Source organism: Montipora capricornis, chromosome 6, assembly GCF_036669925.1.
Source record: "Montipora capricornis isolate CH-2021 chromosome 6, ASM3666992v2, whole genome shotgun sequence".
NCBI lineage: Eukaryota > Metazoa > Cnidaria > Anthozoa > Scleractinia > Acroporidae > Montipora > Montipora capricornis.
Genome location: NC_090888.1, coordinates 49,858,411 through 49,880,137, shown reverse-complemented (window position 1 = coordinate 49,880,137; position 21,727 = coordinate 49,858,411). Strand labels below are relative to the sequence as shown.

Below are 21,727 nucleotides of genomic sequence, written 5' to 3'. Positions count from 1 at the left end.
TAAAATCGGCCCGAGCGCCGTTTAAGCCCCGGAAAAGGAATGAGCCGGATTGCGTTGGGGATTCTTAGCCCTTCATCGATCCTAGCACTCGTTTTTGCATCACCAAGACCTCAAAGCGTCGTTAAAGAAGCCTTTGGAAGTTTCATTGAGAGCTTAATGTATAAATATTTACATCAACATCCTTCCTAAAGCAAAAAACTCAAGGCGCTAACTTGAAGGCATTGTCTCTTTTAGAGTCAGAAAAAAGGAGACCAAAGGACATCTTACTGTAGAATATTCTAGTAAACAATCCAAAACGAATTGGTAAATCACAATCGTAATATCGTTCCCAGAGGAGCACCGCACGATCGAAAACACCACAAGCAAGGACTTTCCAAATCGTGTAGGTAAATCGTGTTGGTAAATTGACGAAAAATCGCGTTTCTTCTGGGTCGTAACGTACTTGATCGCATCCTTCTAGTGGCTACATAACTTTTAGATACTGAAAATCTCTCAGTCTTTTACAATATCCTTCATATTGCGCGCCATTAAAATCTGACTTGTGTTTACGCGGACAACGCGCAAGTACTTTGTGTGTTCCCTGCGTGTTATCTGGAGACATATGAGCCTAATTCTGATTGGCTAAGAATTTTACGTCACAGAAATGGTTTTGCAGCTCGGTTTTTTGGGGGAGAGAAACGACCGCCGGAAATACGTCAGCGTTCGCAGGCTATTTAAAACAGCGAGCGTACAAATTTTTTTATGAAGAGCACCCGTGAAGGTTTGGAGTAACCTCAATGATGTAGTAAAGGTTTTGTGGTCGACAAGATGTTTATTATGGTGACAAAACACCGTTGTGTATCGTGGGAAGCACCCAAAGGGTTACATTATCAACGGTGCAGGAAAAATCTAAGGTCCGATTGCGTGTGGCAAGTAAAATATTAATTCTGCTATTAGAAAGTAAAAATAGACGTTTACTGGCCCGATGGGAAAGTGAAATTTACTTCTGCCTTTAAAAACGTGTGGGTTATTTGCGTTTGGTTTGGGAACTACACGCAAACTCTTCTCAACGTCACAGGTATCACGGTCATGCAGAGAGAGCCTTCTCACGTACTTCTAATCAAGGTGTACTTATTTGTTGCTGAGCAACACATCAATGGACAATCTATTTGTTTTTTGCCGATTTTTTTTTTTTTTTTCAGGGTAAAGATGGTTCTTTTGTGGTACGTTCTTCAAGCAATAAAGATGCATCGTATACATTGTCACTTCTGTACGTACTGAACTTTGCTTAATTAATCGTAATTTATTTCTTTTCGCTCCCACACTGGGTCCACAAAAACTGGTTATCAACGAAATGTTTGCGTAATTTTTCCATTCTGCACTTTGGTTTGGTAGTTTTGGTTGCTCTAGCTAAGCACTTCAACACTTAAGGCCGCCAAATTATGTCCGTCGCTATAACCTAAAGAAACAGCGCCTTTTCGTTCACTCGGTCACGCGCACTGATAAGTTCATGAACACTTTCATACCAGCAATGTCAAAGGGGTAGCTTTACTTTGTGTAGCTTTTTATTAGTACCATTTTAGAGTTTTGTCATGATTTTTTTTTTTCTAAAATCGTTGTAAAATCACTAATTGTTTCTTATGTAAATTTACGCAATTCAGCTTTAGTAAGCTACTTAGGTAAATATTCTTCATAAACTATCTATCTCTCTAAATAAAAAATAAATAAATATGACTGGCCAGCGCATCTCAATTGATTCTGTAATGATGGAAACCTGGGGGATAGCTCATATTGTCTTGTAGAGACTGAAGACATGGTGTAATATAGGCTTTTATGTATTATTTAACAATTATTTCATGAGCGCGTGTTGGATATGTGATGCTAGCGCGTGTTGGATATGTGATGGTAAATAACTAACGAGGCGCGTAGCGCTGAGTTGGCTATAACCAGTCTGATTTCCATCAAGCGGGAATGGAATAATTGCTTTATTACATTTCACTTAGAAATTAAACACAATAAGTTTCCAGCTTGGCAACACTTGACGAAATCAGTTTCCATATTAGGGCATACGGTATATGAGCTGATAGCCGAGACTGAGTGAGCCAATGAGAAAGCTAGAAACGCAATACCCGGGGTCTAAAATTTAATAATTAAGAGCGTGTCCGTGAAAGAACCGACCACTCAAATTTTTGGTGGAAAAGGAATTGCCCTCATTTTTTCTACACAAGTCAAGCAACATATGCAATGAACGAAGAATGGCCTGTATTTCGCCAGATTCGCTTTCTTTATTTTTTGACGAATTTTTGTATAGGCAAGTCGAAAAACACACAAAACCGAAAATTGAAACCCCAAATTTTGGTGGTTACGCGATGCATGCTAAAGACATTTAACAAAACAATCTAATATTTTCAGAATTACTAGATAATTTTCTCTTCTTTCCACAAGTAAAAACTACTCGCTTATCTTAAACACAAGCACAGTTATGATTTTTTTCCCCGAACCCTCTTAAAAACGTCTTTAGCATTTTTGCCAACATAGCCTCCAAACAAACAGATTTTTTTTTTTAAAGTGGGACCTCTACATGAATGATGACTGTTATTAGCGTATTGTACTAAGGCTACGCTACAAACATTTGTATTGAAAGTTGTGGGCACTCGTAATTTTGAAGCGCAAAAATTTCGAGCAGGTAACTGAAAATTCAACATTTTGCGTAAAAATGACGAATCCCTCAACTGAAATGAGCTGTACGTTTTGTGAGCGAATGGTTTGGTGTTACCTGATTAGATTTATTGAGTTTCAACGATTGGAGAACTCAATTAGACTTATTTTACACCAAAAATCGAAAAATCTTCGGAACCTTGCCTTGCTTTTGATTTCTAGCCCTGATCATACGTCACCTTTGCGGTCACGCATCACGCACCACGCGTTCCTGGTTGAAGCAAACAGAAAAATATTGTTTTCTCTTGATATAAAAACGGTATTTAAAAAATTACGTCTTTTCTTTTTATTTTGCTCGGTTGCTTTTGTTTTTTTCTACTATTTTCTTCATCAAAGAGATGCCGCGTTACATTGCCGAAGCGAGCATTACTGCCTTCATTGTCGAAAAAACAGAGATTCACACAATCAAAAATATTTAGAAATTGCTATTGAGAGGACTTTTTAAAGCTGATTGAAAATTGAGTTTATTGGACTTTAAATAATGTTTTCTCTCCTGGTGTATCTTGCACGTCCAACTTTAATAGTAATTTGCGATATTTGAAACTAATTTCTGGATATTAAAACAAAACAACCTAAGAATTTAATTCAACGAATGTGTAATTCTGTCTCCCTTTTTAGCATTTTCTGTAAGTTACCATAATCAAATTAGCGTAATTATCAAAAAACAAAAGATCCTGTGAATTGTTTTCACGTTATCAAAATGTCGTCCAAATTGTGTTCTTTCCCTCGCTGTCGGTGATTGTGGGGCAAGTCGAGGCCTTGAGACGCTGTTTTTTTTTGAGAGACTGTAATGGCGATATTGGAGGGCACCTCCTCAACTGTCATCTGTCTGCGGAAAGTGTGACCGAAACGGATCATACCTTAGCGAGGGGCGGTCTATTCTCGGTTACCGAATCTCAGATAGGGATAAGGTCTATTTGTCCAAGACATTGGCATTCTTTAGGGAAGTTTTGGCGACCACCAAGATCATGTCCGTACACTGATCATAAAGGAAAATCTACTGCCGTGGGAGGAAGGGATGTCATCGGTTTAAGACTGACAAGGGAAATCTTCAGTTTGTTTGGTGAAAACGCAGCTGTAGGATCTCGTAAGTACAAAATATAGTTTCAATGCTATAGTTGCTATTAAAAAGAGGATACAACCAGACGAAGCTTCACAGCCCCTTTCTTTCCCCTTCCAGGCAATAATGTCAAATAATGGTTATTTGGTCCCGCGAATTATTTTAGGGAAAGGGGGTACTCCCATTTGAAAAGCTTTGGGATGCTCGGGGAGTAAGTCTCCCTTTAGCGTTTTCAAGAGGAAACGCCACTAATTTTAGCCGTCAAGGTATCTTTTTTGGTTGTATTTCAAGAGATGTTATTATCTTCATTTTAGAGTGGCTTTCGGGGGTTAAATAAAGGTCTAGCCCAGATTGCCCTCTTTTCGATTCAAATGTTCTTATGATGGGGGATACCATGACCTTGCAAAGTAAAAAAGATGCAAAGAGATAGAGAATTTAAAACCACGCCATTTTTCTTAATTTTTACATAGTCAACACTTTTGACGTCTTCCTGTAAAGTAAATTAAAACATCTTTTCCATGGTAACCCCGTTTTGGCTACAGTATTTTTGAAAATGTAGACTTTTTCGGCGTCTTTTTCATCTATAGTTCGTTTTGAAAAGCCGTTTCGCAGGCTATATGTTGATTTGGGATGCCCGGGGGATGCCACAACAGATCACCAGAAGTGAATATTATGCGCACAATTTGTATAATTTATTTGACCTTTTTTTAGTTATTTTATTTGGCTATTTGTATCACATGCTGTAAGAAAAACAACGAACGAGTGACTAGCGAAGCAAAGTGGATGCGGCCAGGGAAAGAAACCCAGCCCGAGTCAGCTTCTGTACGAGAAACGGTGTCCGAGCGGTTTGTTTTCAAATCAACTGAAAATTACGATACTTATAAGATGCCTCAGAATGGATCGTGAATTACTTTAACTTTCCTTACAGGTTGTGGAAGCATGCTGCCATGACAACTATCAATCAAGTATTAGGGTCCACGCCATTCCGAGAAACATCAACATCACTGGGCAGTCAAGGCGAATCTCCCTGGATTCCAGAGACTCCCTTGAGCACATCAGGAAACTCCAATGCACTTAATACCTATAACCCAGAGATTAATGAAATTGCCCTCCTTAGGCCAGGAGTTTCACGGGAGCCTCTTCCTTTTCAACTGAAGACCCTCTGGGATGAAGCAAAGGAGGCCGAAAAAAAGAAGATCATAGAAAAAGCGAGCGAATATTGCCTCCTTGCATGTAAAGTGGTGACAAGCTAATTCGAATCTCTAGAATTTTCAAAGGAAGTAAGAATCGATCGCCCAGCCCGTGACGATCTGGTGATGTTGATGACCGCGTATAAAAATGCTAGATCAAAGAACTTAAAACAACAAATTCTCAGCCTATATGCTTTTCGATACCCAGCAAAAACCCTACAGGAAATCCATTTACCTTATGGAAAACTTTCAAACTGGCAAATAATGCAGGCCTGCTCACACGCAAAGATCCATGGCCCTGGCACAGTACCAGTGTCAGAGGAAAAACACCTTGTACGTCTTGATATGGAAAAGGCGGACCATTTCGTGCAATGTCGCATATGGCAATAAAATCCTCAAACGTACGTGATAGTGGCGAGAAAATTCAAATGCCTAATGTCGTGCAAACCGTAGCAAGGTCTACCAAGATCAACCAGTATTTTGAATTTTGCAAAGAAGAGCAATTCGAGCCCTTGAGCCGATCAACCTCATTCAAAATCTTAGAAGTGCGGGAAGCCTCCCAGCGTAAGTCTCTTCAAGGGCTTGACAACGTAGCTGCTGATGGTGCTGCCGGTTTTCAGACTGTAGCGAAAATCATCGACGACTTAGAGAAAGGGGGAGGAAATAAGCAGTGGTGTAACAATGCCAAAAGAAGGTCGAGAGACTCAAAGCAGTACCTGAAGACAGATTATCCTGTCCACTGCAAGCCAGATAAGTCAACTTGTGCCGACCACTGCAGAAAGTTTGCCCTAGGTGATGGTTGTGACCCAGAAATCCAGGCCGTGTGTAGTCATCAGCATATTGAAAGCTGTGACCTGTGCCAGACTTTGAAAGCAGTCTTGGACGAAGTGGAGGCAGAAATCCGAGGTTCGTCGTGGAATCCGTATAATCAAGAACATCCAGAAGATTTTGTGCAGGCACGATCAGATTTACGACAGTGGAAAGCACATATACTTCGCTCAATCAATCAGGACGAAGCCAAACAGGACGTCTTGAAAATGGAGGGTTCAAGTTCGGCATTTCATAGTTATGGACTGGGCCATGAATTTTTTACAGTTGAAGTATTGAGAAAGGCAATGTGACTGGTATGGCAGAAGGGGACTGAGCTAGCATATTTCCACAGTTATTTCATTCAATGCCAGTTCTGGAAGTCTGAAGCTGAAATCGTATGCTCATCTCTCCGGCTCATGGCAGCAAGATTGGTTTGCCGTTTGTTCTCTCCTTGAGAATCTCCTTAAGGCAATCAAGACCGAAAACCCAGAAAGGGTGTTTTCGCAACAACTCCCTTATCACTGCAGTTACAGATATTGGAGTCAAATTGGTGTCCGTATCCTGAGGTACGACTATTCTGAGCCACAACACGGTAAAGATGTCTTTGACCGTAATCTGTGTCCCATGAAAAGCACATACTGCAACGAAGGACGTGACATTTTATTTGCAGATGATATGCGTAGCGCACTTTTGGAACGCTATGTTAAGGGTACTTCAGTATTAGTCTGCCTCACTGACGTCAGCAAAAAGACGCTCGATGTTCGAAGTGTTGTGGGATTCAGCAGTTATCACAACTTTGCGTATGAAACAAGTGGAGTACGCGTCTGGAAATCATATGGAATTGGCCCGGAAAAATCAATTCCCTTTGATGGCATATTTAAAAGGGATCAAAGCTCTACTGACTTGGTGGTTGAGAAGGACTTTTTCCCTTTCAAGGATACTCGTTTATATAAGTCGGCACGTGCGAGAGGTGCCGAAAAGGAAGGAATTTTTTCCGTGTCCTGGATCTGGATGTCAGATGATCTTCAAAGAATTCGGCGATCTCGAACCTCACTTAGATGTTGGAGACCACACTCCAGGAACCCTGAAAACGGAGTCCACCTTTGACAAGCTTAGAAGAGAATGGGCTCAGAAATTCTCTACTGTTGACCGGGTAAAGAAGTATGCTGGTGCTGACAGCAGTACAGCAACAGCAAGTAAGAGTGCAGGATCCAGGATCCAGGATCCACTCGGGTGGGCTCTGCAAAGTCCTCGGCGATGGGCAGCTAGATTTTCTGTCAAAGTGAAGGAATATCTATAGCAAAGTTTGGTATTGGAGAAAAAACAGGAGATAAAGCTGATCCGACGCAAGTAGCTTCAGATATGCGAAACGCAAAAGATGACAGCAATAGTCGACTTTTCAGAAGAGAGGAATGGCTAACCAAAAACCAGGTTAAGAGATTATTTCCCCGCCTTGCCGCAGAGCGAAGGAGGCGTAGTAACGAGAACATTGATCTTAAGGATGCCTACGCAGAGGAGGAGGAAGAAGAAAGAGAGAAGCTCCTTGCAGATATTGCCTCAGAGCTCAGCCTGCAGCATCCCATCTGTTACGATACTACAGACTTGTGCAAATGCGTCAAGGAAGACAAACTGCAAAAGTGTAATGTCACAATGCTCAAAATATTTTGCTTCACTTTGATTTAGCGTTCAACTCGAAAGACAGGAAGAAGGACTTGGCGCAGAAGTTGTCCTATTTTGTTCAAGAATGTAACTCCTTCTTGAGCTCTAACCAAACTAAACTGATCACATCAGTCGCAGAAAATGTTTTTACTTCGATTTTGCTTTTAGCAATCTACGAGAGTTCCAGTGGTTAGTACGTCACTGAACTAACATCCCTCCGTGTTTGCAGAATGTCCCCGCAATATCTGTGGGTAATGGTTATTTTGAAAATTATGTAACTCCACTCTGCAGATGCGATGCCGAACTACAATCATGTGAAAGCAAAAAGTTGTTTTTCATGTTCACTGAAGAGAAACTGTTTTTTTGTCGTTGTTGTTTTACCTAGGAGAAGTGTTTCTCAACTGATTTAATTTTAATTTGTAAAACTCTTTTACAACTTGGACGCGAAGTTTTGAACTGATCGGGCATTCCTTTATGAATGCGTTACGAGTGACAACAGTTTCAGTAAAAGAACCTTGTTCGCTATGTAGAAGCACGTTTATGCTTCTTCAAAGCTTTTACATTTGTAAACGTACTTAATGCAACTTCCAATGTGCAAAGGAAACATACAAAAGTGGTCATTTTGGTTAAACCCGGTTCAATTTTTTGTTTTTGTTTTTTGGAGACACAAAGAAATACATCTATTACTGAAACACCGGCAAACTTCCACGGTGATTATTTAAAGTTACAATGATGTTGCGGTGAAATGAACCATAATGCACCCATTTTATTCCAAGATTGTTTTTATTTTTCAATTTCGGATATCAGTTAAGCTAAACATCTCTCCATAAGCCTTCCTGCCTCATTTCTTACCAACTATGTATTTCGTGAGACTCATGAACGATCAAACGAACAAAATTAATGGTGTTGACATTACCACAACTGTTTATACCATACACCGGTTAACTGACTACCGGCCTTGACGATGATTCCTTACAAATTATAAGAAACCTATAACACCAAGAAAAGGAAAAGAATTGGTGTTAATAGCTATCAATGTAACTATCACGGATCTCATTTCGTGGGAAATAGTGTATACGAGATCTTTAATCAACGCTTGCGTCAACCAAAAATGCATGATGCAAAAGCAAGGCAAGATTTCAAAGATTTCTCGATTTTTTGGTGTAAAATAAGTTCTCCAAACGTCGAAACTGAATAGATATAATCAGGTAACATTAAACCATTCGCTGACAAAAATTAAAACTCATTTCAGTTAAGTCACGAGATTCGTCATTTCTACACAAAATAGTAGATTAATGCACAGGCAGCCCAAGCTCACGATGCGAGTAATTATAACTCTTTTAATCTTTATACGAACGTTCAGCGAGTGAAACGTGACATGTTTACAGCCGACATCTACAATTACATAACGACCGAGTTTGATTCCGCGAAACGTGACTCTCGCCTTGCAGCATATGGAGGTGTTGTGTTTTATGAAAGTTTGTATGGGGAAAACGGTAATCGGCATTTTAGCCCAAATTTTGCTATTTTTGCAAAAAAATGACTCACGTCAATGTCTTGTTGTCTTTTCTATTATCATCTTGCTTCTCAGTTCGATCCGAAGCTTTTTAGGCGAGTTATCGCTTTTTGGTTTTCTCTTAGGAGAAAGATCTTACTCGCCTGGAATCTTGGAGCAATGATTGGCAGCTGAAATTTAACACTGATAAATGTGAAGCAATGCGCATTTTTAAAAAGAATGATTATTCAAGTCCTCAATATCATCTATGTGGTAACCGGTTGAAAGCTGTATTTAAAGTTAAGGATCTCGGAATCTATATTACTTTTAACTTGTCATGGAGTATGCAAGCCAACAAATGCGCAAATGTGTGCATGGATTCATAAGACAAACGGTGGGTGCTAAAAACCCTGAGTTCTTTTCGAAACTGTATAAGAGCCTAGTACGTCCGATTCTCGATTACTGCTCTCCAGTTTTGTGTCCGCATCTTAAAAAAGACTCAAACACCTTGGAGAGAGTACAACGCAGGGCATCCAAATGTGTCCTTGGAAATATTGGGCAAGACATGCCCTACGAAGAACTTCTAAAGCTCCTTAAGTGGCCAACACTTAAACAAAGAAGATGATTTTCGTCGCTTATCGAGTGTTATAAGACATTTTTACGTTTGCACATGATTTTCGTCCGTTAAGAGCTAATCACCGTTTTAAACTTAAGTTTGCATCCGCAACTTTAAATAGTTCTACACATTCTTTTTTTATATGCATAATCGATAAGTGGAATAGTCTGCCGAAGGACATTGCTGAAGCGGAAAATTTGAACATTTTAAACAACAGACTGAGATGTCAACTTGCACATTTTTCTAGTCAACATTAAGTTCTTTTATTGTGTGATGTATTATGTATTTTTCTAGTTAGTATTTTAAACAGTTGTAAATAATTACTAAATGTAATTAATTAATAATATTATCAGGAGATAAACTAGATAGGGATAACCTCCTTTATCTCCTTTTCACTTTCCTATGGATTTGTGAATAAACAGTCATTATTATTATTATTATTATTATTATTATTATTATTATTATTATTATTGTTATTATCATTATTATTAGTAGTAGTACATTACATTACGCTGATAACAGTCATCATTCATGTAGAGGTCCCACTTTTGAAATAAATTGTTTGTTTGGAGGCTATGTTTGCAAAAATGCTTAAGACGTTTTTAAGAGGGTTCGGGAAAAAAAAATCATAACTTTGCTTGTGTTTAAGATGAGCTAGTAATTCTGAAAAAAATAGGTTGTTTTGTTAAATGTGCGAGTGTTTAGCATACATCGCGTAACCACCAAAATTTGGGGTTTCAATTTCCGGTTTTGTGTGGTTTTCGATTTGCCTATACAAAAACTTTGTCAAAAATAAAGAAAGCAAATCCGGCAAAATAAAGGCCATTTTCGTTCATTGCATATGTTGCTTGACTTGTGTAGAAAAAATGAGGGCAATCCATTTTCCACCAAAATTTAAGTAGTGGGTTCTTACGCGGACACGCTCTTCAGAATTCGTTCATGCTTAGCGTGCGTTTATCGAGTTATGGATGTGCGCGGGAGGTTTGGAGAGCACGAGAGAAGCGTAAGCGTCTCGAGCAACTCTAGCTTCTTGAGTGCTCTCTAAAATTTCCAAGTGCATCTATAACTCGATAAACACACACCTAAAAACGTGAACCAAATCTTTTATAACATAGCAACAATAACTTGGGCGATGAAACATGTTTTACTTGATATTGACTACAAAGTTCTCACAACCCAAGGTGACGGAAAGCAACCGATCCTATTGGCTAGGTTAAAAACGCGCCGCAAGTAAGTTTACTAAGTTGACGAAGTTGAGCGATTATTGACCGAGGACGATTCATCTCGTTTTTCTAAATATTGAAAACGAAGGATTCGCTTCTTCAGTTAGAGAAAACATTGGCAAGCAAAGTCAAAGCACTCGATGAAAATGTAGGCAAACAAAGTCAAAATGCCCAAGTAAGCAAAGGGTTTGGATTGTTGAGAATGATGCCGATGCCGAGTTCACATCGCCATGCACAGTGCAGTTGCTGAAGACGGGCTCTAGGAAACCAGCAGTTATTATTTTTTTTGTTTGTTTGTCTGTTTTTTTCTCACTGTACTAAGCTAAATTCAGAAAGGAAATCCGGTAATACCGCTTAGTTTATAGCTAATGCGTAATTGATGTTTTTGAGCATGTTTCAGTGTAGCTGTATTTTTAAAATGAAATTCGGGTTTAATATTTCTCGCGCTTTTCTGATTGTTTCGATTTTTAAATTAATTTGTTCTGGGCCTTTCAAATACAATTTTGTGAAAATCTTTGTGTAAAACGGGTCTGTTTTGCTCCGTTTTCGTTGCCCACAGCCCCGGTTGCCTTCCTGCTTGCTAAAAAGTAAATGCCGGGAGAAAAGTTGGCTTGTCCTCCCTGGGTTCTTCCATTTACTTCCACTGTCAACTACAAGGGAACTCGCAAAACTCGACGAAAACTTTGGATGTAAAATGAAACTGCACACGTCATGTTGCATACTCACGTCTGTGCGCATATACAAACAATAGCCTCGATTTCGGCGAAAATATGCTCGGATATTTGTCTGCGGACCGTTATCTGTTCCGAGAGGCGAACAGTTTTCCGAGGGCGGAGCTCGAGGAAAACATTGAGCTTCGAGGAACAGATAATTTCCAAGGACAAACATACGAGCTTTTCATGCAAAATGGAGGCTGTGTTTATTATCCTTGACATATTTTTTGCAACACGCCGGATCTCCTGGTCTGTGTATATCAATCACGTCAAAGTTTTCAGTTGGCTTCCAAGATCCGCACGTTTTTAAATTTATTTCGAATAGAATTTGCGTCAGTCAAAAGGATATGTTTTGGGGGAAAAAAACACAACATTTGAAAGGGAAAAAAAGTTTATAATTTCAACATTGTTTCAAGTTAAATAACCTGACTCACCCACTTTACATTGCGCGCCCACATTACTTCAGTCGCCATTTTCAGGGCCCCTGAATATATAATTCTGGAAGAAAAGGTATGTTTATAGCTCTTTTTCAAAATCACGTGGTGTTTTGCTTTACCGCGTACCAATTATAGCGCGGGTCCATATTGGAAGGACAATCAAAATGGCAGAATCTTCAGACGCGAGCGGAAGAACTTCGAGTTCTGTTTGTCTAACAGGAGACGACATTCATGGGGCAAAACTTCCGAAGGAATCTCCAGAAGAATGCAACTGTTGTTAAGACGCTGGCTACAGTGCAGAGGAGGTCGAACAACAAGGAAAAAGGCAGTGCTTATTCAAAGGTATGAAGATGAAGTTCGATGAGTTTCTGTCAAACAATATTCTAATGTTAACATAACCTTTATAAACACCCTTTTTTAGGGTCAAGGATTATTTGAAATTATAATGTAAAGTAGTTGACCCAGATGGATGAATAAACGTGACAAAACAGAAAGCCCGCCTTGGACTATGTGAGAATATCAGCCCCAATTCCTCCAATGACTTTCCTACAGAAGGATAAAACGATGACCTGGAAGAGGTTCCAATGTGGACTATAATATGGTATGGACGTTTATGGTCCAAAAGGTGTTAGGAAGAGGAACGTCTACCTTCAAACCCTCAATAAAAGGATATAATTTCTTTAAATCCGGTCATGTTGTTTAGTTGGAAAAACACAACCTTGGAAAAGATGGATTGTATCATCTCAGAGGAACGATTTTACCATATATGAAGAAGTCAACTTCATACACTACCTTTCTTACATTGAGAAATGGCAAGATTCTTTGTGCAAAGTGTGGCTGCCCTTTGGGTATTGAGGGTCATGCATTGTAATCGTGTTTCTTCTATGCTGTTCTTCTTAGAAGAATTCTGTAAACATAATGCAAAAAATACAGCTTGCACAAGATGTGAGAGCCCTACGTCAAAGAAACTCAGTTTCTTTGACGTAGGGCTCTTACATCTTTACTTAGATAGAACAGAACTCTACAAATTGAGATGTAAACTTGCGAACCTGGCAAGTGAAGGACAAGATATTGGATTGTTACACATTCTACCAAGAAAAAACACACAGGAACAGCTTGAAGGCGTGAGGCATGACCATGGCTGATGTAAATGTTCTAGTGAAACTGAAGGCATAATTTCGGCACCAAAGGTCCACCCCATTAGTTTGCAGGAACTGAAAGAGCGTTGCTCTAGAATTAAGGGAAAAAAATGGCTTTGAACGATGATTAAATTAAGTTGATTGAAAGAGAAACTAGAGACCAATCATTAAACGAACAAAGTAACTTAAAATGGAATGAAGCAAGAAAGTCTAGGATTACAGCATCAAAATTTAAACGAGTTGCAACATCTCCAGTTATAGCCCTACAAGTGATATTACATTATAATTAACCATTCCAGACTTCTTTTATGAAGGAAGGTCTTGACTAAGAGCCAGAGATTATCAGTGAATACATCGCTGAAATGCAGGAAGATGGTCATCAAGTAACTGTGAAAAAAGTGGATTCATCATAAGAGCAACCCATGAGTTTCTGGGAGCAAGGCCAGATGGTTTAGTCCATGACCCTCTGGAATCTACTCCAGATGGGCTAATTGAAGTTAAGCTCATCGCACTACATGAAGGAGAAACGCTCAAAGCTTCTCTTATAAGAAAGGGAATTTGCAAATTGGTGGAAGGTGATGTTTCCCTTAAATCACCAGTACCATTTCCAAGTACATCAGCAGATGTTTTGCTGCTCGAAGACATGGACTGACTTCGTAGTGAAAGATGGCACTAAAATATAGAAAGAAAGCTTGCGTTTTAGCAAATTATTCTGAAGTGACTAGCTGCCAAAACTAGAAAGTTGTTTTGACAACATTGCACTACCTCAGCTAGCAAATGTATGCTGTCTCCGTTTTATCTTAGAGAAGCATATAGTAAAATCTTGGAACAAAGTACTTTAAAAACATATTTACTGGATAAGTCTATTTATTGTAATAGCAATTCAATGGACTACATGCTGTCCATTGTAAAAAAAAAGAGGCTATTGTAAGTCAATAATATTTCAGTAAAGCAGTCATAACAATGTCATGTAATCTTGGCTAAAGGGCATTATAACCGATATGATTGCTTCAATCAATGAAATTAGCTAACTTTGTTATCATTTCAACTAGAAGCTTCTTATTAACGGTTGTACTTGGAGTAAAGTAGCTCTAAAAAATTGAAACAGAACACCCCTGCACGTCTTAATTTACTTAACATGGAAAGGAAAGTCTTGCAAGTTACTGCAAAGCATAATGGCATAATTTTATTAAATGTTCAAATGTGCACAATTTTACTGATGCAATTCTAACAACTATGGTTGCTGCAGTTCAGAGGGTCATTGTCACTTTCCTCGTGGCGGAAGGAAGCGCAAATTACAACAAAAATGTCACTTGCACTTTCAGTCATGCTAATAGGGAATGCCCTATTAAAGATACGGTAGTTCTTTATCCTCTTCATACATCGTTCTGCCTGAATACGGAGTTCTTCTCCTCAGAGAAGTGTGGTTTGTTTTTCATTAACGGAGGTATTACAAGATATGCTCGTCTGGCAGCCAGCTCATCCTGAATTAAAAATCCCTTGTCTGCCATGACTCCATCCCCCTCTGAAGGTTTGTCAAGGAAACCAGATTGAATTATAATTTCTTCGTCAGAAATTGATCCAGTGTACAAATCACTGACAAATGAACAGACCCCTGATGGTGTAATTCCTTCAAGACCTTTCATAGTGGTGCTTGAATTATAATATGAATAACAAGCAGACTGCTTATCCAATGCAGATAGTGATTCCATCTTAATTTCGGTACAGTCAATAAGGACCACTACATCAGGGTATTTTGCCTTGAAAATAGCTGGCATGAAATCTACTATCTGTTCCTTACGAGGCTCTAGTTCTAAACGTAACAGGCGTATCCAACTTTTACGAATGCGTGAGACAGTGCTCTCAAATATAACAAATACATCAGCGAGGTCTCTTTCTAAGAGTCCCGGTCGTAATCGAACAAGCACAAGAAAAATATCATGTAACAAAGATAATGACATGGCAGCACCAGGAGAATGAAGAGGTGAGGTGTTAAATAGTTTTCCGTCATATTTTTCATAGCTCATATTCTGTGCTTTATTGGCAACAAACTCAAAGCAGACCATTAATGTGGTCATAGTTGGCAAATCCAGTGTAAAAAGAAATGCTGTCATTGTCGTTCTGAAACCTTTTGATAGAGAACTCTCGCATCTGAATCTCAATTATGAGGGCACCAACTGTTTCTTGGAGTATTTTGATTTGCTCCTCCTTCTCCTCTTTACATTTGTCGCCATGTTTGTCTGATTGAGTTTCTTTGGACGCGGTACTGTTAAATTCCTTGGATAAAACGTTGCTAGATTCCAGTGAATGTGTCCCAGACTCGCTAGTCTCTGTGATGTCTTCAACTACACCAACTTCAACAACTTCAAACTCGGACTCAGCTGACTCAGCACTAACAGCGAAATGAGTCTGACAAAATATCGTTAAAATCGAGGCCCCTCCTTGAAGGTAGTTTCCTTTAATTACAGGGCTTACTCCATGGAAAGATAGACGGTAAATAAAAATAGTAGATTTATTCTCGAAAAAATGGCTTAGCTCTCAGTTAGATTGATAACGAGGATCTAGGCTTCCTCCGCTTTCAACCGTTTTTGTTTTAGTCAAATACGAGACTTGAAATGATATTATAAGGAGTCTTCTGAATACATACCTTGCGACGTCGCCATGTTGTTGAGTAACAGCACCGGTATCAGAGTGCCAACTTTAAAACCAAAACAGCTTTGAATTCACTTTACTAAAAAAAATAGTCTAGACTGAATTTTAAAAGTGGATCATACAGTAATCGTAGAAGAGGAAGTAAATTATACCCAATGATCTCGAAGAACGTTTCTTCAGAATCACGCTGGCTTGACCCTATCGAGTTTTTGTTTACTGGATAGCTTGCTCTCCAGTTTGGCGTTGCTAAGTGGTATCCAGGAACGTGACCTCTGGCTGCAAAGGGCCTATTTCAGTTCCTATTTTTTTGTGGGATTTCGCCACACTTTGTCAGCAACGACGATATGCCTGGCCTTATTTGTATATGAGAGCCAAGTGTTTGTCACGTGGTATCTATGAGGAAGAGAGAGTACCCTGGGAATGAGAATTAGTGTTTGTGTGTGGCGCATTATTTACAAAGTACCGCGCAAGAAGCGAATTAAACTGTCTCGCCTTGTTGTTTCCATTCCCAACTGCTTGGGTATCAAATCAATATAAATTGCTTGCTTATAAAGGTCGAGTTAAAAGTTCAAACAACCAGGTAACACGCGAGTAAACTGTATTTTTCTCTTGAATTTACAACAAATGCATCTGCACGCTTCATAGAAATGCGCTCGAAATAGCAAGAGAGTCTGCAGTTTTTCTGATCGAAATACGTTTAATTTCACAGAATATTGTCCCACGAGGATCTTTAAAACATTTGTTACTTCCCAGAATTTGGGAAGCGATACTTGCCCATTTATGGAAGTGGACGCACCAAATTCCCGGATAACAACAACAACAAAGGCGCGCAATGTTAATTGGGTGGGTCAGATTCTTTAAAATTAGACAAAACGTTTACGAAATGCTTACCGTCAAAAGCATTTACAGCGTAAAATTTTTAATGTTTTCTGGCACCGCTTTATCGACCAACATGTTTCTTTCTTCGTCTTTCAAAAAGGCAAACTGTTCTCCCATCTTGGCACTAGAATTTTTGATGCCTTGATTTGGATTTTGAAATCGGGGATTATCGTCGGGTATTCCCCAGTTTTAGTTGGGGCATATTCGGTCACGTGACGCGTTAGGTCCAATGGCGTGCTAACAAAAATATTTGATGAATCACAACTAACAATTATTCCAAGAGTGCATTTTGGATATGAGATGATAGATAGTCAACGAGGCACGTAGAGCCGAGTTGGCTATAATCATTTTATATCCAACAACAGCGAGAGAAATAATTGTTTTATTAAAAAACGTCCATAAATTATGCGTAAATCTTCTTTGCTTTATTCTGTAAAAACAACAGAACTGATGCTTGCAGTTACTGATATTTGTAGAGCATGGTATAATAGCTCTTATTATTCAACACATTGTGACAATGTCAAAATATGGTCATAGCGCGCTTAATATTCGTCGTGCGTACTCAACAAATATCCTGCGATATACGCAATTTTGTGTCGCGGAGGAAAATGGTCATTTTTCCAGGTTTTTTTTTTTCCAATAAATGTAGAAAATTGTTCTTTGTCATAAATGTGTTGAATATTAAAACAATTATCCTTCTCAATCTTGCGGAATATCGCCTACGGCCTCGTCAGGCGATATTTCGCGCGATTTCGCAGGATAATTGTTAAATATACCATGGTGGCTAAGCCAATCAAAACTCTAGAATTGTATTATACAATGATCTAGTTTTTAATAAAGAACAAGACGCTCCAGAAAAGCGTACACTGGGTTGCCTGTGGTACGTGTCACACAAAAACAGAAGGCACTGAATTGGGTAGTATTGAACTGCAGGGTTCCACTTAATTTTTTCAAGTGGGGGGTCATTAAAACCATGAGGGTCACCCACATGTCGCGCCAGCAGAGGCCCTTTGGCCCACACGTTCACACCTTTAATTATTTTGTAATATCCTGTCCCATTTTGAGTCTTTTAGCTTTTTTTGAGCTTTGGTAATAAATTCACTTTAAATATAACAAAACTCACTCGTTTCTTCTCAGATAAAGGATTCCGAAAAAAAATAACATACAAAAACAGACTTTCGAACTATCGCAAATCAACCGCAAATCAACTAATAAATATGAAGTTTGTTACTATGTGAATGTTTTTGGGTTACAGTAAAGGGATATATTGTCACGCAAATGGTGTAATTTCATGACACTCAAAATTCGCAAAAAGCGCGAGTTTCATGTAAACAATCTTCGCACTAACAAGTCGTAGCAATAAATTGGATTAACTGGGAAGTTAAAGAAATATTGTTGGCTTCCCAAATAAATATCATCTTACATTACAAGGACAAAATCATTTGTCAGAGAAATAAAATTCTGTCTCCTTGCGTATCACATTTCAACGCACGTATGCAAATTTCTTAACACAGGAAGTTTTATGTTAAATGTTCTCGAATCATCAAGTATCACTACAGAAGACAAGAACATCATTCTAAAAGCTTATTCTAAGCAAAAAGTAGGTTCTGGAGGTAATTTTGAGAGTGGAAATCAAGTTTACGGCAGACAAGAATAACATGGTATATTTACATTTAATTAAGTTAACACAACAGAAAGACGCTTATCTTATTTGATACGAAAATGCTTTACTATTGCCATGAAAAAAAACTATCCAGTTGAGCTCGCATAGTACACAACATGATGAATTCATAAAGGCCACCTTTTACAGTGAAATATTATTTGAAACAAACAACATATTTGCTATTGAGGCAAAAACCCTTCCTATTTCATTACGTGTGTAGAAACAAGAAATTCAATCGTGTCAAATTACACTCCGTGTCAAAAACGCAACTAAATGAATTTTCCACCGGTGTTCAGCATCAAACCCTTTACTGAAAAACCCTTTACTTGAATTATCAAGCAAAGAATGGGCAACAAGCTTTCTTCCAAATAATTTTTGACTAACAAGAATTAGTGAAATTTCCAATTGTTACCGGAAGACTGTGCAGAATTGGTTACAAACAAATACCAATAAGCCAGACAACAGACATCACAGATCCAAGTTGTTCAATTCCTTCTCTGTCTTTGTTAAGCCCATAAGTTGCTAGTGAATTTTCCATTTGATTTCAGTCATGGGCGTAGCCAGGATTTTTCAAAGGGGGGGTCACACTCTGTCAAACAGAGTGTACTCGCGTTTTCGCAACCTGAATATTGTAGGTTGTTTGAGTAAAAACGGCTTACAATATCAGAACTTCAGAACTACAGCTCACTTTGATTACGCCTCGACGAGGGACAGATAGATGTCGAAGTCCATTGCTCGTCGCTTTTAAGATGCTAGATATTTTTTTCACCGCCTGTCTTGTTTGTCCCATTTACGTTCCATTCTTTAGCTCCATAAGAGTACATTTTGTTTAAATATCCTCCAAAACGCCATTTGCGTTTCAATCTTCGACGCCATTGCAGGTTAATGAAATATTCTACTGTGTCAAACCAGAGAAATCTATGCCTTTCTACTACCCCCTGAAATCCTACCAAAATACACGCGGAAGACTCTACGCACAAAGACACTTTTCCCGACACAGAAAAGAAGAAAAAAAAAAGAAATTAAAATTCACCCATTTTTCGACTGGGATTGCCATACTGGTAACCCAGTAAAAAAAACTTGCACAATAGGCGCTTACTAGGATTTGGATTGGACTAGCACGCACGTTATGTTATAAAACATGTATAATATTCATTATGTATTGATGAAGTCATTTGTTTTAAGATGTGGTGATCGAGTTTGTCATTACCTTATCATGAAAGATGAGAACCAACAGTTTTATATCTCTGAAAGACACAGATGTCCTACAATCTCTGAGCTCATCAATTATCATCAGCTCAACAGTGGAGGTAAGCGTTTGTCATAAAGGTGCATGAAGTTTATTCTCCGCGATATATATATATATATATAGTACTGTGAAGATCGCAATAAAGCTTAGTTATGTTCTCATTGCAAGCGAATGTCAGTGTTGACCATTTGCTTTACTTGCACCCTACCATTCTTCTTCTGTAGTAACTTCTCAGATACCAATGAGTTTAGAGAAACGTTGATCTAATCCAAAGTTTGATAACCACAGTCATCGAAACATTTTGTGTTTCCTTTTGTATGCTTATCGCTATATACGGCTTACGTTCCGAGCGAGTTTTTTGAAATGTCTTTCAAGATTTTATATTCACTTAGAATATTCTCGGAACTCTGAAAAGGAATAAACCCTTTCATGCTTCGAAACGCTGCTGGCTTTGCTAAATTCTCGTTCTTCACAATGTCAATGCTTTGCATGTCCTTGAACTGTTTTGTATGCATGCGAACCAAATTTTCTTCGAGAAAGTGAGCCTTTCGAGAACCACAGCTCGTTGTCCTTTTTTCTCGCTTCGGCATCTAATGCCATCAACACAATGTTGAATCAAGTTAAAATCGGTTTAAACTTTAATTCAGTCTGCTTTCTAGTTCTTAGTTAAAATCGTAAATGGTTTTAAGTCAGGAGTCACCCTACAAATGACTCATCAACGACATCAACAGACAAACAACACCGGTGATTTACTCTCACAGTACCGCCCAACGTATTCTACGACACACGTACAGACCTTTGACCTACAGACGGATCGAAACGCACCAATCACTGTTTAGTCTTCCCTGCCAAATACATCTAGGCTCAACTGACAGTTGATCAATAACATCTCGAATAAGTAGTGCGCCTCCTGCTTCCTGAACTTTCATTTCCGGTTGCGTTGCTATGATACCAATGACGTCAGCGAGTTGCTAGGGACCTCGTCCGCACGTGTAAAAGAGATGAATTGAGTTTTGTAAAAAATGTGCGTGAGAAAGCGATGTTGTTGAACGTTCTGAATGTGAATCGGAGAATAAAGTTGTACGAAACGAACCAGCAGAGTTTTATCGTCGCCCAGCATCGACATTTGGTCCACCGAGCCGAAGAGATTGTGAAATCACGTGGAAAATCGCTGAGTCAAGCTGTAAGACAGCCGTGAAACTGCGTGTAACTGTGTATAAAATTTATCATCGAACCGCCTGGTTCAATATTGTGGACAAGTCATTCAAGTCGTGCCAAGATGAGTGCCTTAAACAGAGAAGAAGGCAAAACACCTCGACTGTTCACGCCAAGTGAGTCTACTACTTCAAGTAAACGTTCCGTTTTGAGAAACAAATTGCGAGCTGAGAAGTTAGCACTGGAACTAAAAATAGCCAAGCAAACGTTCGCAAATGAGATCGAGTGTCTACAGAAGCGTGCAAAGCTCTTGGAACTTCAAAAGAAAGCTGAAGAATCAAGATTGGAATATGAGTTCGAAGATGCTATCGCCCAGGAAGAAGGTATGTCAAATAAAGGTGATATTGATGAAGAGTTAAATGAATTACCTTCAGACAGTGTAAACGATCGGGTCTCGCGCTTAGACCTGGAAATTACTGAAAACAATGTTGTTGAAAAACCTCACATGGAGGAAGTTAAATCCACCAAAGCAGGGGTCGTAACAGAAGTTTCTAGTGAGCCCCGTAAAAAAGAGACATGTGAATCTTTTATTGCTAAAGGTGAAGCTGTGTTAAAAACCTCTGCCACAGGAGACCCTAGCGTGCAAACGTCACAGATAGATCAGTTGTTTGAGAAAATGCTGCCAGGCTTTGTGAAAATCGTTAAACCAAACGTGCAGAAGTTCAGTGGAAATCCACTAGAGTACTCAAAATTCAAAGCAGCATTTAATGTTGAAGTGGATAAAAAGGAAGTGTATGATGCAACAGAGAAACTTAAATTTCTGTTAGATTCTGTGGATGGAAGTGCAAAATCATGTCTAGCGAAATTCATGCCAGGTTCAGATAAATACGAGGACGCATGGAGTGCGCTCCAGGAGCGTTTTGGTTGTGTAGACACAGTGGTATCAGCTGCGAAGAAACGTATAGATCAGTTTCCGACCATAGTAAAAGAAAATAGTGTGCAGATCCGGCAGTATTAAGAAATGGTTTTTGAATTGATAGGCATTTTCAAAGAGCATAACTTTCTTCACGAGCTTAGCTCGCAAGTCCCT

At 39.0% G+C, this 21,727-nt stretch overlaps 1 protein-coding gene and 1 pseudogene across 1 annotated transcript in view; one reads left to right on the top strand and one right to left on the bottom strand.

Annotated features, from left to right (window-relative positions):
* The window catches only part of LOC138054068 (tyrosine-protein kinase BTK-like), a 164,773-nt gene that overhangs the window by 93,566 nt on the left and 49,480 nt on the right, over positions 1–21,727 (top strand). The window contains exons 10-11 of the mRNA XM_068900578.1: positions 1,182–1,249; positions 19,419–19,543. Coding sequence (XP_068756679.1) covers positions 1,182–1,249; positions 19,419–19,543 — 193 coding nt within the window. The remainder of the gene's footprint in view (positions 1–1,181; positions 1,250–19,418; positions 19,544–21,727) is intronic.
* On the bottom strand, positions 14,267–15,066 carry LOC138051066 (uncharacterized; annotated as a pseudogene).